The sequence below is a fragment of the Electrophorus electricus genome, chromosome 25 (genome assembly GCF_041902795.1).
Source record: "Electrophorus electricus isolate QZ-2024a chromosome 25, ASM4190279v1, whole genome shotgun sequence".
Lineage (NCBI taxonomy): Eukaryota > Metazoa > Chordata > Actinopteri > Gymnotiformes > Gymnotidae > Electrophorus > Electrophorus electricus.
The window spans coordinates 13,009,782-13,023,974 of NC_137521.1; the positions used below are offsets into that span (position 1 = coordinate 13,009,782).

The following is a 14,193-nucleotide window of genomic DNA, read 5'->3' on the forward strand; positions in this document are numbered from 1 at the left end:
AAACACGTTTAGTTATGAGGCTGTTACTTTTACCACAGGTATGAGAATTCCTACTGAACACCTGCTGTTCAGCCTGCCTGCAAGCGTTGGTCAAGATGAAAGCAGCAGCTGACAGCAGTGTAGGTGGCCAGGACATCAGCCATCATTTCATGTTAAAGACACTCCACAGTAAACATGACATTACCTGTACGACAGCTTAAAGACAGCGAACAGGTTTACCTGAGTTTTCATTCTCCCGGGTCTCTGAGACAGCACGTGTCTTTTCGAATGGGCTACTCGGTTGTGTCTCTTCAACTTCCTGTGCGTCGCCGGTTTGAGAGTAGCTGCAGACGACACATACACCTCGCAATAATCATGTACACTTTAAAGCATCTTTATTGTTTTAAACATTTAACCCTTTAAATGGGATGTGTGGATTCTGTTTTCTCCTGTTCTATTCACATTCCAGCAGGTCGTATTCTCACTGTAGGAAGAGACTGCCTTGTTTCTAATGAATTAGCTTCAACTGTCTAGACTGTCTGACAGGTTCCTACCCATTCAGAACAGCCTCACTTAGAAGGATCAGGCCAACCCCAGCAGATCAGAGACTGCTGCAGGAGTCCTCACTCACTGCTGCTGTTCTCTCTGTCCACCGATCATTGCTGCACGTAAACTATTTTTCCTCATACATTTACATGTTGCTGTTGATTACTCTGAGGTTCCTGAGGCAACTGACACAGTGAGAATCTGTGTGATCTAAAGCCAGAGATAAAATATTCAGACCAGTTAGCCTTTGACACCAACGAGCCAGGGGTCAGGCATGTACAAATGTGGACTCACGCTGTGGAGGGTCCAGATAGAAAGAACAAGTGGGAGAGGTTCTGCACCAAAGTACCAGACCAGGCATCTGACTGTGGCTCTGTAACAGAGAGAGAGAGAGAGAGAAAGAGAGAGAGAGAGAGAGAGAGAGAGAGAAAGAGAGAGAGAGAGAAAGAGAGGGGGAGAGAGAGAGAGGAGGAGAGAGAGAGAGAGAGAGAGGGGGGGAGGGAGGGAGAGAGAGAGAGAGAGAGAGAGAGAGGAGGGAGAGAGAGAGAGAGAGGGAGGGAGAGAGAGAGAGAGAGAGAGAGAGAGAGAGAGAGAGAGAGAGAGAGAGTCAGCATCTGCAAGAGCATCTATTTCTCCACTGCTACCAGAGTCTGAACTCAACCAATAACTCCTCATCTCCTTCTGTCACTTTATACCACTAATTTTTACATTACTTACCTATTTCTTTATGTTTCACAGCTTTAAAAAAAACTCTCTGAAATCCATTTGTATGGTATGAACATATGTTGTGTCTAGAGAGCGTGATATTAATGACATCCAGGAGTGTCAGGGTCCTGTGGTAGGCTCGATGGCTGGCCTCTCTGTCTCTCTCTCTCTCTCTCTGAGACTTTTATATGTTGTTTGGTCTGGCAGGTGGGACTTCAGTGACTGTTTAGTACGTCACAACTGAACCTACACTGAGCCATAATACATGGCGCTTTCTTGCATTACAGAATTCTTCTTCGTTGCCATGCATTTTACCTCAAACATACCACAATAAAATCAGCATGTATGTTCTGTTAAGCACTATAGTCACTCTAGGACTATTAAATATGTGCATTTGTGTGCATATTTGTGGTTTTTGCCAGAAAACAGCAAACGCTTACCTTTATAACTGCAGGAATACAATCAGCACTTACAGGACACAGCCGTAATTGGCACTTTGCTTCGTAAAACACGTGTATTTCTAGACAGAGACTGGCAGGGTCAGACCTGGAGAGGCCTGTGGGTAGCAGGGGGCCGGACTCTTAAACAGACCTGCCACACAGGTCTCACAGTGGACTGAGCACATGACTAGGGTTGAGGATGAGGGTAACTAACAATGAGATGGGCACGAATCCATTACAATAGGGTTACTGGACTCAGAGAGCATGAGAGACAGAGGGAGGGAGAAAGGGAGGGAGAGAGAGAGAGAGAGAGAGAGAGAGAGAGAGAGAGAGAGAGAGAGAGAGAGAGAGAGAGACTCACAAACAGAATAACAGATGGGGAAGTTTGCTTGTAAAGTGTGTGGGTCTCTGTCTCTGGCCATCCTCAAGTTACATGATAATGGCTCTGATTGGGTCTTTGTGATGACACTTACATCAAGATGGCTCTGATTGGGTCTTTGTGATGACACTTACATGCAGATGGCTCTGATTGGGTCTTTAGTCTCCTGCTCTTGGACTATAAAAGGAAGTGGGATGGAGAGAATGGGGTTAAACAGGAAGTGTGGATGAAGATGACTGACAGGTTTCCAAAAATCACTTAATGACCCACTTGTGTGACATGAATGACGTCCCATTGTGAAGACACACTGCCAAAAATGAACAACAAACTGAAATAAAATGTTTCAGAAATGAAAACTCTACTAGGACAGAGTATTTAAAAGAGTATTTTAAAAAAAAATCAAGCTTGGCATTGTAACACATATGATACCAATCATTGCCGTTAGCTGTGGCTGAAGAGGAGATGGTGTTCAGGTCATGAACAGCAGGCTAAATGACTCAGAACTTAATCAACTCCATTAACATTATCTAGAAAAAAACATCTTCAACCAAGGTAGATTTTAAATGGTATGGTCTGGATTTAAATAAATAAAACAGATGGAGAGATAAATAAGTCTTTCAGGACATTCAATATTTAAGCTGCAAACTAGGATATCGCCATGACAACATTAAAGTCATTAAAGAGAAGAGCAGGAACCTTGGAAGGTTTTTTTAAATGATTTGTTTAGATTTGCACTAATGCCAAAACTTGAAAAAAGGTTTGGAATAAATTTGTGGAAAATTAAATGTTTGCTTTACAAATCTGTGTCTGCAGGTTCAGTTCAGAGTTTGGATTCTCAGCTGGACAAGGGCACCAAAGCGTATGAACCAGGTCAGAACTGCTAAGGAATTATGGGTGTTAAGACACCAGAAGATGGCTCAGGAAAACAGAGAGATATAGGATTGATAAATGAACTGATCTCAAAGAGGAACCGGGGAACAACTGTCGTCCATGCTCCAACAAACCCAGATGTCCTGGGACCAAGACTTTTCATTATACTATATAAAGATTCATTTTCAAGCTCTGAAAAGTTGTTTGTCTCATCTTATATGGAACCCCCTACCTGGAGCTGAGGCAAGTTGTGATTGGTCACTGGGGCTGTCTGTCACAGAGGGTGGTGTGGCATACAGATGTGCTTTACACTTGGCACTGCCCATCTGATTCAGCAGCTAAACACAGACAGAACAGAGCCATGCACAACAGGCAGCTGTAATATCTGTAAATGCAATAAAAAGTCACGTATTGTGATCTAGTTGGTCATGAAAGACTAAAAATGCCAGTGGCCCAAGAAGCATTACAAATCTGTGTGTCTGTGCATGTGTTTCTGTGTTGGTGGGGTACCTCACACTCGTACTGCCCAAGGTCTGTCTCTTCTGCCTTCTTTATATCCAGTATAAGAACCCCTGTCTGCACGTCACTGTGAATCTCATATTTCTGGCTATTCCTCAGATGTCCACTGTCCTTAAACCACCTATGAAAACACATCCACGTGAACCCACTCATCCGCATGAGAGCAACGTGAGAGAATGGGGGGGGGGGGGGGGTCAGTCACCTGACAGTGGGCACAGGAAAGCACGCTGTAGAGCACTGGAACCGCGAGTCCTGGCCTCTCACCAGTACAGCATTCGCGAGTTTGGTTGTGAAATAAGGAGGCACTGTAATATATGTGACATATGTCGAGCTTTTAGCACAATATTCATACTTAAGTAGGGAAAACTATGATTGAAGATTAATGGGTTGCACAGATATCGGGTTCAGTTTGGTGTAGTCTTAGCTTACATATGCAAAACGGCTGCAAAGCCCTTACAAGAGGTTCATACACATTATACAATACTTACACATTAAATGTGTACATTTCACACTAAAATTATAATAGATGTTTAACATACCTTGCACTTCATATATAAAAAACAAACAAACAAACAAACAAACATTCATATAATACACAATATGTGTATCAAGTACTAAATCTATAAGGACGTGGCGTTGATAAAGTCACTATATCATACTGGTGTCACAGTAAGGCCTGTCTCCCCGTGTGTATGTGTGTGTTCGCCCGTATGGCCACGCCCTCTCTCGTTTGTATCGTTATTGTGTGTGTATATAAGTCTCTTGTTTAAGTGTGAATGTTGTCGTTGTTTAACCTTCCGTGTGCCTGAGTGCGACGTTATCTGTTTTTTGTAAATAAATGTATCGTTCTGTTTCCCACGACTCGTCCTTGCATCCTGCTTAGCCTCCTCCCATCACAACTGGCCGTATATGAAAATGTTATTAAAAGGAACCATAAAGAGGTTTAAAAAACATTTAAAAAATTTATTTATTTATTTTTAAACAACAACAACAACAACAACAACAACAACAACATTAAAAGGTTATAAACAATATATGTATGAAAAGAACAAATTTACCATATTTGATTTTTAAGGTCATTTTACAAATGAAAATTAAGCTTTAAATAACCAATCTATACACTTGCTAGCCTAAGGATCTAGTTTCCTAGCAAAGCACTCCAATTCTTTCCTTTACAGCAAAAAAACCCCCAAAAACCCCACATTGTTTTAACGTGTTTAACTGTGTTCTGAAACTTACCATCAACAGTTAGCTTGGCGAGCGTGCTAGCATTTCCCATGGGGCTAGCTGCATAACACACATACTGTCCTGAGTCTTCCGCAGTTACAGAAGCCAGAAGCAGGCAGCACACACCCGAGTCCCCCACCGAGAGTGCGTGACGCTGGTCCTCCTTCACGGCAATGCCATCTGAGAACACAAGCCAAAAACACGTTTAAAGCCATCTGAAATCAAATACTGTTTGCGAATTATTTTGCCCTCAGCAGTCCAGAGTTTGTTTACCTTTATACCAAGCAATCACTGGCTTTGGAGTTCCAATGACTTTGCAAGCCAGTTTGATGGTCTGTCCAAGTTTAGCTGCAAAGTCACGGAGAATCAGCTCAAAGCATGGTGAACCTGGCCATACACAAACAGAACCAGTTAAACCAGTTAATGGCCTGTCATTAAAAAAAGATTCCACCAGATTATTAAAGGAAAATAAAAAAGAACACCCAGCACAGTTTGTGTTTAACTGCATTAGTGGATCTCTAGGGTGGGAGGCCTGTTAGCCCGCTGGCTGCTGACCGCAGTTAGTCAACACAGATGTTCACTGGTAATGATGTTTGACAAACTGCATGTAATTCTTCCATATTTTGTTCAAGAGTAGGAAACATGATGAGTGGTCCAGGTGACCCTATCAGGAATCTGAGTTAAAGAGAAACGCACAAAGCAGGAGATTTGAGAGCTATGACACAAGAGTTTTCAAACGTGACTTAATGAGAGAGTTTCAAGGTCTCTGCAAGCTCGGCTGCATTGTCAGATTTAAGACAAACCAAGTTGACTGTAATATGATATGGGTAACTATATGCGACATATACCATGCACCAACACGCATGTCATGCACCAACACGCATGTCATGCATTCCATTAATTCAGAATTAGTCTTGGGCACAGACTCTTGGGCAGAGTGTCAGTCAGCTTACTCCACAGCGGATGCTGGATGCACTGTTGCTGTAGGTCTTGCAGTTCTCTGAACCAGGCCAGACGGACGGCTACTGTGCGAGCTCGCAGAGTGACCTGCCGGACTGTTCCACGGTGCTCGTGCCACAGACCCCAGCTCCGGTCATCCCCTTCTGCTGGCTCCTTCAGCTTGAGGTCACTCAGCTGGAAGAGGAAGGATGGTTATGTTGGCTGAGCCAAGCGAAATGCCTCTCAGGAAGTGGGTACCTTGTTCATCTGTTTTCTGGCTATGGCAGTTATAATGCTAATAATGTTTATGGAGCGTTTGTCTTTCAGATATTAAAGGATTTCTTTTTGTAGAGTCTGGTGTGGCCTAAATCAATTTTAAATTCGAACACTACCCAGGTTTTTCTAAATTCAAATAATTGTGAGGTAGTATGTTTGGTATTTGACTTGAAGAGAACACCTGAAGCAGTCTTACCTTCATCTTGTTCTTGAACACATAGACTTCGTGACGAGTGTTCACGTCTCTCTTTGGCTTGCAGAAGACCACACAGTCCTTGAAGAGGAACACACGACGACGATGACCTCTTAGTGACACTTTAGTGCCAGGCGCTTCCTCCCACACAGTGAAGGCACCCTGCAGTGAAGGCGCAATGTCAGCAAATCACAGTGATAAAACATCTACCATAATCAGATACAGTAAACAATGCAAGACGAACTGAGTGAGTGCTGCTGACAGTGAAGGATCATATTTGTTTGGTGAATTAGGCATCTAAAAAGCATCCATCTTCAAAAATCAAACGGTCTCCACTGGATTACAAATGTAACTTGCATAGCTTGACAGATGTACATATTTGAAGTGAACATATGTATCTTTACAGCTGTCATTTTGTACAAATCACACCATGCACCCATTACTAAATGTCCGGAGGGTGTACAGAGGCGGGTGTCAGGTGCTACCTGTCGGACCAGCTCCCCAAGACCTCCGACAGGCGCTGGGTAGCTCTCGATCCGGGACACGTGCTGAAGGTTCTCTGCTCGGCAATGCAAGCTACACACCATGGAAAAGGCGTCTTCAAGCAGACGGCAGCTCTGCCCTGTCTGTGCTTTATTCCTGATCAGTTCCTGCAAACAAACGATAAAGCCACAATGCACTTGTCCATGCTAACAGCAATGTGAACGATGTTTTCAGAGTCCTGAACATAGGAAGAAATGTCTAATAACATTATGAATAGATCTAGATGTGTTCTGTGCACATTGACACCTTGAGTAGAGTCTTGTAAGTCTGGATCCTCGTCAGTGGTCTCTGCAAACAGGCACTGATGCTGCAGACTTCAGGCTCCAGCTGTCCAAATTCAGCGGTGGTATATTGTTGGATCACAGCACGCATATGTTAAAGTCCTCTAAAACTACTATTTCTATTGTTACATTTAATTCTCCTCTTTTGTAAGACAAACCGTCTGTGGTATTATTAAACAACACCATGTACTTGCCTCACAGAAGTGCTGTGTGTTTGTGTCTGAGATGTACTGAACATACATCGTAAAGTCGGGTGTGTAGCTCACAAAACACTGGGCCACATCGTCGTCTGTAACACACTCCTTCAGCTTGGGTAAGAAACAGCTGAACGACGGACATACACTGAATTAGTTCCAACATGGTGGCATCAGCAATTCCAAGAAAGTAAAAACAGAAAAGTCTTAAAACATTTTCTGAGAAAATGAATATTTTCCAGGGGTTACTTTACTTTTTGTGGAAGCTTATGATGGTCTTCATACTGTGGAACATGTGCTCCCTCTGGCTGACGGGGGTGAGCGGCACTTTGCTGGTGCACTCATACTGTAAACTGTGCTCCACAAAGTTCATGTCTCTCACAAACTCATTCTCACTGTCAAGCAGACGTTTGATCACCTCACTGGAAAATAAAGAGAAAGAAACCTAAAAACATGATGGAGAAGGGGAGGAGAGGAGAGGAGAGGAGAATACTCAAATACTATCGAGAGAATTCAACTACTATCCTTGAGTATAGTGGACAGGTGGAGGAGAGAATTCATCTACTATCCTTGAGTATGCTTTGGCAATGTTTTTTTACTTTATTATAAACCGGATGAGCAATGTGTTGTGTGGCTCTAAGACAGCGCAGCAAGTACTTACCTTAACGTCTCTCTGTATTTGTTCTTACCACCTTTATTTGAAGTATCTTTTGTCTCTGGGTCATGGGCCATTGACAACAGCTCCTTTAATAGGGCAGTTTAAATGATTGGTTAAAAGATAATACAAATAATTTTAAATTATTACATGACTCAGAGATGCCACAACAGGAGTAACCTTTGTCTTCTTCTCCAGATATGCTGGGCATATCCACCCCTGGCGGGATGGCGTGGTTTTGGTTGGCTTAGTGCGGACAAGCCACTTAACTGCATGTACAGAATCCAGGACCTCCACAAACTGTCCCTCCTTTAAAATAAATGGATCCTTATCTGTGGGGGGGCTGTCCACTGTGGCCACATAAATATCAAACGTCTGAAGAAATTTAAAAAAAAGAAAAATCAGTCATATCAGAAAGATTTGAAAGTCAATACAAAATGACTCCCGTGGCATACACGTGTACCGTTACCTCGACTGTGTCTTCATCCCCATCTGAATTTGAGAGCGACTCCATGTTGCCTGAGCTATGTGGGTATTTGTGAGATGACGTTTTCCCTGCTGTCTCATTGCCTGTGAAAATACCACATATATTAAACTGGGTAAACACTACATCAACAAGGTACAGCTAATCGAAATATACACACTAAGTCTAGCGTTCGATTTCTCAAACAAATAATTGTATTGGTTCGGAATATAAGTATTTTAGAAGTATTTCTATGAAATCAGGAAAGAGAGGAAATGTGAATGCCAAGCCAAAAAAAAAAAAAAAAAAAAAAAAAAAAAAAGAGTCTGACCTTTTTCTTTCGAGGTTGCAGTGGTCCTCAGCAGCTCATGACACGTGGACCGACATGCCTCTGAACTTTTTCCCATGTCTTTTTCCCTGTGAAAGAGTCCACAAATGCGGTATGATTTGTAACTGCTTTCATTCATTTTCATTCAAAAAATAAGTAACTACATTTCTGAGATAGCTCATATCAGAACAAACAATTTCTTTCAAAATTAATTTCTTCTTACAAGGAGAGGTAACCTGTCTCTGCCTCTGGGGCTGTATCATAATCTGAGGGACACGACTCTAGAAAGAACACAAATTAAATATTATTAAAATAAACTGTTACTGTAAAGGACCAAGAGTACCACAAAGACTTGTGTGATATAAACCTCTTACGGAAACGTACCAGAACCGACTGAAACAAGACATTTTCTTTTCTCCTGAATCTTGTGGTGAGTGGCACCAGCAGCTTGACAGCAGACGAGCATCAGTGTGGGCCCTTCTGTGTGAGAAGCCTGCACAGGTTCCTTTTCCAAAACTGGTTCTGTTGCTGGTCTCTGCAGGACCTCACTCACAGGCTTCTTAATCTGACCCACCATCACATTACCATTGTAACTAACCACCCCAAACTTGTTGGAAACCTCACAAGTATAGATCCCTGAATCTTTCAAAATGACGTTGGAAATAACCAGTGTGCACCTGCCATCTTCAGTATAGTTAATGTTGTGCCGTGTACCTGACTTCATGTCTACACCATCCTTTAGCCATCTGACTGTGCTGGCCTTGCCTTCAGTGACACACTCCAGGCAAACGGTATCACTGAGCTCCACATTCTGGTTCTTAAACACCACTTTGAAGACAGGCCGCATGTCCTTCTGAGATTGATATCTCCTAAAGGCAGTTTGGATCTTAACAGCAGTCTCCAACATCTCTGCTTCTTCCTCAGTACTTTTCTCAATAAAAGTGCTGTCACGAGGATGTTCTGGTAGGATAACCTCTGGCACGTTGGTGTGTTTTAAAGATTCTGTCACTTCTTTGGTTTGGTTGACCTGTCTCATAGTTTTTTGATCATTAATTTCCATCCCAGCATCTCCTACCTTGGACCCTTGTGCTGTACCTGCCTGAGGTTGAGTTGTTAACAGCACTGGGACTTTTTCCATTTCATTGACTAGCTTCCTGTTTTCCTGCTGTGTAAAACAGATGCATGGGATGTTCTGCCTAAGCTGCTCTACTTTCTGTTGAGGGAATTGTTTAAAGGATTCTTCTGGTAGTTTTCTGGCAATTATATGTTCCTTTGTGTATTTCTGATCGATTGTGTTCTCAATTGTGTTTTCCTCAATATCCATACCTGGATCATTTACCCTGGCCTTCTCTGTTATCTGATCTTGAGGTTGTTGAGTCTCCGGCATTCTTTCTATTTGAATCTCTTGCTTCCTGTCTGTCTCCTCTGTAATGCCCGTGTACAATACATTCTGCCCAGTTTGCACTGCCATCTGCTGGGAAGATTGTTCACTGGACATTCCTGGTACTTCCCTTACAGTTACAGGTTGCTTCCTGCATTTCTGATCTGCAGTAGTCCCAATCATTGCTTTCTTCTCAACATGTTTTGGTATTGTCTTCTCAACTCCGCCAGACAGTGGAGCCTTTTCTGGTTCTGAATGTATTTTATCATGGACACCAGGTTTTTCATCCTTTAATTGTTGCTTTAGCAATGTTTCCCTTGAAGCATCTTTTTCTTCTGTTCTCTTCTTATTTAGATCCAGTTGTTCACTTCCTAATGTAGCTGAGAAATCTATGGAAGTTGTTTCCACGGATGGCTCCACAACCACGACTTGCTTCTTTGGCTCAAGCACACCGTGTTGTCCTTGGTTACCAACATTTGGCTGTGTGTATTTTATTTTGCAGCGAGGAAGTTCCAAGGCTATACTTTTGTTTTGCGTCTCACTTTTTCTTTCTGTTGTATCCCTACCTGGACTGCTCCTCTCCACTTGGTCTATAATCATTTCCTGGCTTTGGTTGGTAGAACTTTCTGTAATGTTTAGAGCAGAAATGTCTGTCCCTCTGTTATGCTCATCTGCAGGAACCTGGTCTACAGGGAAAGAAATCTTAAACTCTTCCTCAGAATGAGTGGGCTTGTTGACATCCAGTGTCATCTTGGGTTTTTCATCCTCATCCTTCTTTTGCCTCATTACACTTTTGTTCTTGAGGTTTTGCTTCTCTGTGCTCTTCACATGATCCAGGTGGTCATGGTTCGGTTTCTCTGAGATGGTGTCCAGAGATGATTGCTGGCCTACAGTTGGCTTTTTTGGTCCAAAAGCATTGCTTTGTCCACCAGCCACTGGACTTTGTAGAGACCAATTACCACATGAGCCTGCCGGGTCCAGAGGGATGGTCTTGGGTTTGGTTGATACCTCTGAAAGGCATTGACCAGAAGAAAAAAACAAAGAGTTTACCAAGTAAGTCCATCTTCTAGACATAACAAACTTCAAATACAAAATATAATGTGCTGGCCACAAGAAACCACATTCCTGTGACTCTGGACTCTTCAGGTCCTGGATTTCCAGCTGTAGTTTACAGCCATCCTGCTTCAGTTCATACTTGTGTCCTGCTTACAGTAATACTGCTCCTTTTCCCACTCTGCTAAAACTCCAGGTTTAGAGAGCTCACAACACACCAAAGCAATCTCACCTTCCTCTGCTTCAAGACTTTGAAGCGACTCAGAGAAGAACAGTGCCTGACCTGTGAACAGAGCAGATAAACCCTTAATTGCTTTTCCAAAAATGAGCAATCATTTTTGCTAATTTCTTTTTTTTGGCAGGGGAGGTATTTTGTGATGAATACGTATTCCAACTTTTCCAAATACTCTTTACATCATACCTTTCACTTCAAGACATGCTGTTGTGACAAGACCACCACCACGACATCTGTAGGTACCACTGTCTTCATGTTTAAGGTGGCATATGCCAAGCTGCTGCTTACAATCCTCTTGCTTCATCTGATATTTGTCTCCAGGTTTTAGAAGCTGGGATTCTTTCTTCCACTGTACGGCGACTCCGGGTTTAGAGAGTTCACAGCACATCCTAGCCGTTTCACCCTGCCCTGCTTTTTCACTCTGGAGCTCTTTGTGGAAGAACAGGGACTGTTCTGATCACATTAGATAAACATGGTCATTTAACGGCAGCATAATCCTTACACAGACAGTTATAGGCGAGATTAATTATTGCTAAAATGCAAAATGATATCAGTAGATATATGTCAAGTAGTAAACTGATAGTGAACTATTCCCTCTCTCTGAAACTCATATACCTTTCACATGAAGAGTTGATGTGGTTACTAGGCTACCAGCACAACAACTGTAAATGCCATTGTCCTGACTGGTGAGGTCATGGACTAGAAGCTGAAATTTGCATCCATCCAGTGTCATTTCAAACTTGTCTGCTGGTTTCAGAAGCACCGTGTCTTTTTTCCACTGCACTAAAACTCCAGGTTTAGAGAGCTCGCAACACAGCAAAGCAGTCTCACCCTCATCTGCTTCCACACTTTTAAGTTCCTTCTGGAAGAACAGCGGTTGTTCTGAAATCAGATGGTCCCAATCTGTCAACTGAAGCTACCTCAAATCATTTTGCCCATGTGAAGATCATTTATACAGAACGTCTCAAGAGTTCCATCATACCTTTCACCATAATTGATGCTGTAGTCACCAAGCTACCCGTGCAGCATTTGTAAGTACCACTGTCTTGAGCCTTCAGGTCATGGATCTTAAGCTGCAGTTTACAGCCATCTCGCTTCATCTGGTATTTGTCTCCTGGTTTCAGCAGTACCGTTCCCTTCTTCCACTGTACTGCAACTCCAGGTTTAGAAAGCATACAGCTCAGGAAGATGGTGTCACCCTCCATTACTTGCTGACTCTGTAGATGCTCACGGAAGTGCGGTTCATGCTCTGGCCAGTCATTAGAAGTTGTGTCAGCTACTGTGCAACGAAATACATACAACAGATATCTGTAACTGAAGCCACTACAATCCAGACTGTTTACCTTTCACCAAGATCTTAGCCTCTGTCTCTAGGATACCACCAGCACAGCATTTGTAGATTCCAGTGTCCTGATAAGTCAGGTCACGTATCTGAAGCTCCAGTTCACAACCATACTGCTTCATCTCATACTTGTTCCCAGGTCTCAGGAGCATCGTCCCCTTCTTCCAGTGCACAGATGCTCTGGCTTTAGAGAGCTCGCAGCTCAGAAAGGTAGTCTCCCCCTCCTCTACTTCCACACTTTCCAGCTCCTTGCAAAAGAACAGGGGTTGTTCTAAAGAGAACAGTTTTGTTAAGAGCCGGTATTCAAATAATTGGTTTTAAAGAATTCATTCACATACAATGAACTTTTCAATTTGTTAACATCTGAATGCATAGCAGCCTTTCTGACCTCTTGGTACATACCATTGACATCTAGACTAGCCGTACTCTCAATGCCATCAGCACAGCATGTGTAGACCCCACTGTCCTGAATTATCAGGTCATGAATTTGAAGCTGTAATTCACAACCGTTTTGTGTCATTTCACACTTCTGTCCATGTTTGAGCAGGACAGCTCCCTTTTTCCACTGCACTGCAGCTCCAGGTCGAGAGAGCTTGCAAAACAGGAAGGCACTTTCACCCTCTTCTGCCTGCTGATTTTGGAGTTCCTCGCAAAAGAATAATGGACGTGCTACAACCCAGGTCCAAAGTCAAGATTAAGATATTTCAACAATAAAACGTACAGATTTCCATATGTATTATCCATAAATTAACTTTTCCAGCACAATACATACTGTATTTGTGGATCGATAATCACCTCTGATAAAGCAGCAGTTACGCAAGCTCTAAGAACATAATCTTATTCAGATTATTCAGATTATTTTAGGGTAGTTTTCGTTTTACCTTTGATGGTAAGAGCAGCCAAACTCTGCATGTCACGGGTGTCACACATATAAACTCCAGCATCCTCCTCTACCACTCTATGTATTAAAAGAAGGTTACGTTTCCCCTCTTTGCGAAGTTCATACTTCTCTCCCGGTAACAGGGTGATGTTGTTTCGTTTCCATGTGACAGGTGTGCAGGTGTCCGAGGTAACACACAATAAAGTGGCGGTATCCCCCTCAAAGATGACCACATCTTGCAGTTTCTCCTCTATCAAGACTACATTGAGAGAAAAATACCCCTATAATTGTGTGTCATGATATGAAGAAAAAAGGATTAGATTGCAAACTGCAATTATGTAAGTACATACTGTAGCTGTGATGTATTAAAAACTGGCCTTCCTTGCATCATTCTCAGTTTAGCCAAATAACTTAAGCCCAAAGTCAAAAATGTCCAGTAGGAGAAAAGTAGAGTGACATTTGTTTTGTACAGTCCTCAACTTTGATCTTAACTTATCTGGCTAAACTGAGAAATCTAGCTGTGTAGAATACCCACCCAGATGTTTCCTGGTCATCTTTCGCTTTGTGTATATAACCCTGGTCTTGCTCTTGCTTGGTGTTGAGAACTTTATATACGCATGCATGTTTTGTCATGAATGCCTCTCTCACAGTTGGTACTTTTTACCTTGTGTTTCTTAGTCCTGACCAGCTCCTATATCTAGAAGTTTCTGCGCATCAGTAGTTATCCTGCTCCCACGCCTCGCTCATCTACGTTACACCCTTTTT

At 42.6% G+C, this 14,193-nt stretch overlaps 1 protein-coding gene across 11 annotated transcripts in view; it reads right to left on the reverse strand.

The window, feature by feature from the left end:
• obscna (obscurin, cytoskeletal calmodulin and titin-interacting RhoGEF a) overlaps positions 1-14,193 on the reverse strand; it is a 42,060-nt gene that overhangs the window by 11,644 nt on the left and 16,223 nt on the right. For 10 of the 11 annotated variants that reach the window (XR_014119869.1, XM_081707497.1, XM_081707503.1 and 7 more), the window contains 26 exons: positions 13,430-13,687; positions 12,951-13,217; positions 12,550-12,819; positions 12,189-12,455; positions 11,822-12,088; positions 11,393-11,659; positions 11,204-11,254; positions 8,922-10,928; positions 8,761-8,818; positions 8,541-8,626; positions 8,216-8,316; positions 7,927-8,121; positions 7,753-7,835; positions 7,346-7,513; positions 7,092-7,221; positions 6,863-6,943; positions 6,559-6,723; positions 6,077-6,235; positions 5,619-5,799; positions 4,939-5,052; positions 4,678-4,845; positions 3,641-3,743; positions 3,430-3,559; positions 3,152-3,257; positions 820-898; positions 220-323 (listed from right to left, as the gene is read on the reverse strand). Coding sequence is in view for 10 of the 11 variants with exons in the window: in XM_081707497.1 (XP_081563623.1) it covers positions 220-323; positions 820-898; positions 3,152-3,257; positions 3,430-3,559; positions 3,641-3,743; positions 4,678-4,845; positions 4,939-5,052; positions 5,619-5,799; positions 6,077-6,235; positions 6,559-6,723; positions 6,863-6,943; positions 7,092-7,221; positions 7,346-7,513; positions 7,753-7,835; positions 7,927-8,121; positions 8,216-8,316; positions 8,541-8,626; positions 8,761-8,818; positions 8,922-10,928; positions 11,204-11,254; positions 11,393-11,659; positions 11,822-12,088; positions 12,189-12,455; positions 12,550-12,819; positions 12,951-13,217; positions 13,430-13,687 (5,865 nt within the window). In the remaining variant the exon portion in view is untranslated. The remainder of the gene's footprint in view (positions 1-219; positions 324-819; positions 899-3,151; positions 3,258-3,429; positions 3,560-3,640; positions 3,744-4,677; positions 4,846-4,938; positions 5,053-5,618; positions 5,800-6,076; positions 6,236-6,558; positions 6,724-6,862; positions 6,944-7,091; positions 7,222-7,345; positions 7,514-7,752; positions 7,836-7,926; positions 8,122-8,215; positions 8,317-8,540; positions 8,627-8,760; positions 8,819-8,921; positions 10,929-11,203; positions 11,255-11,392; positions 11,660-11,821; positions 12,089-12,188; positions 12,456-12,549; positions 12,820-12,950; positions 13,218-13,429; positions 13,688-14,193) is intronic. The other variant, XM_081707500.1, reaches the window with a different exon arrangement.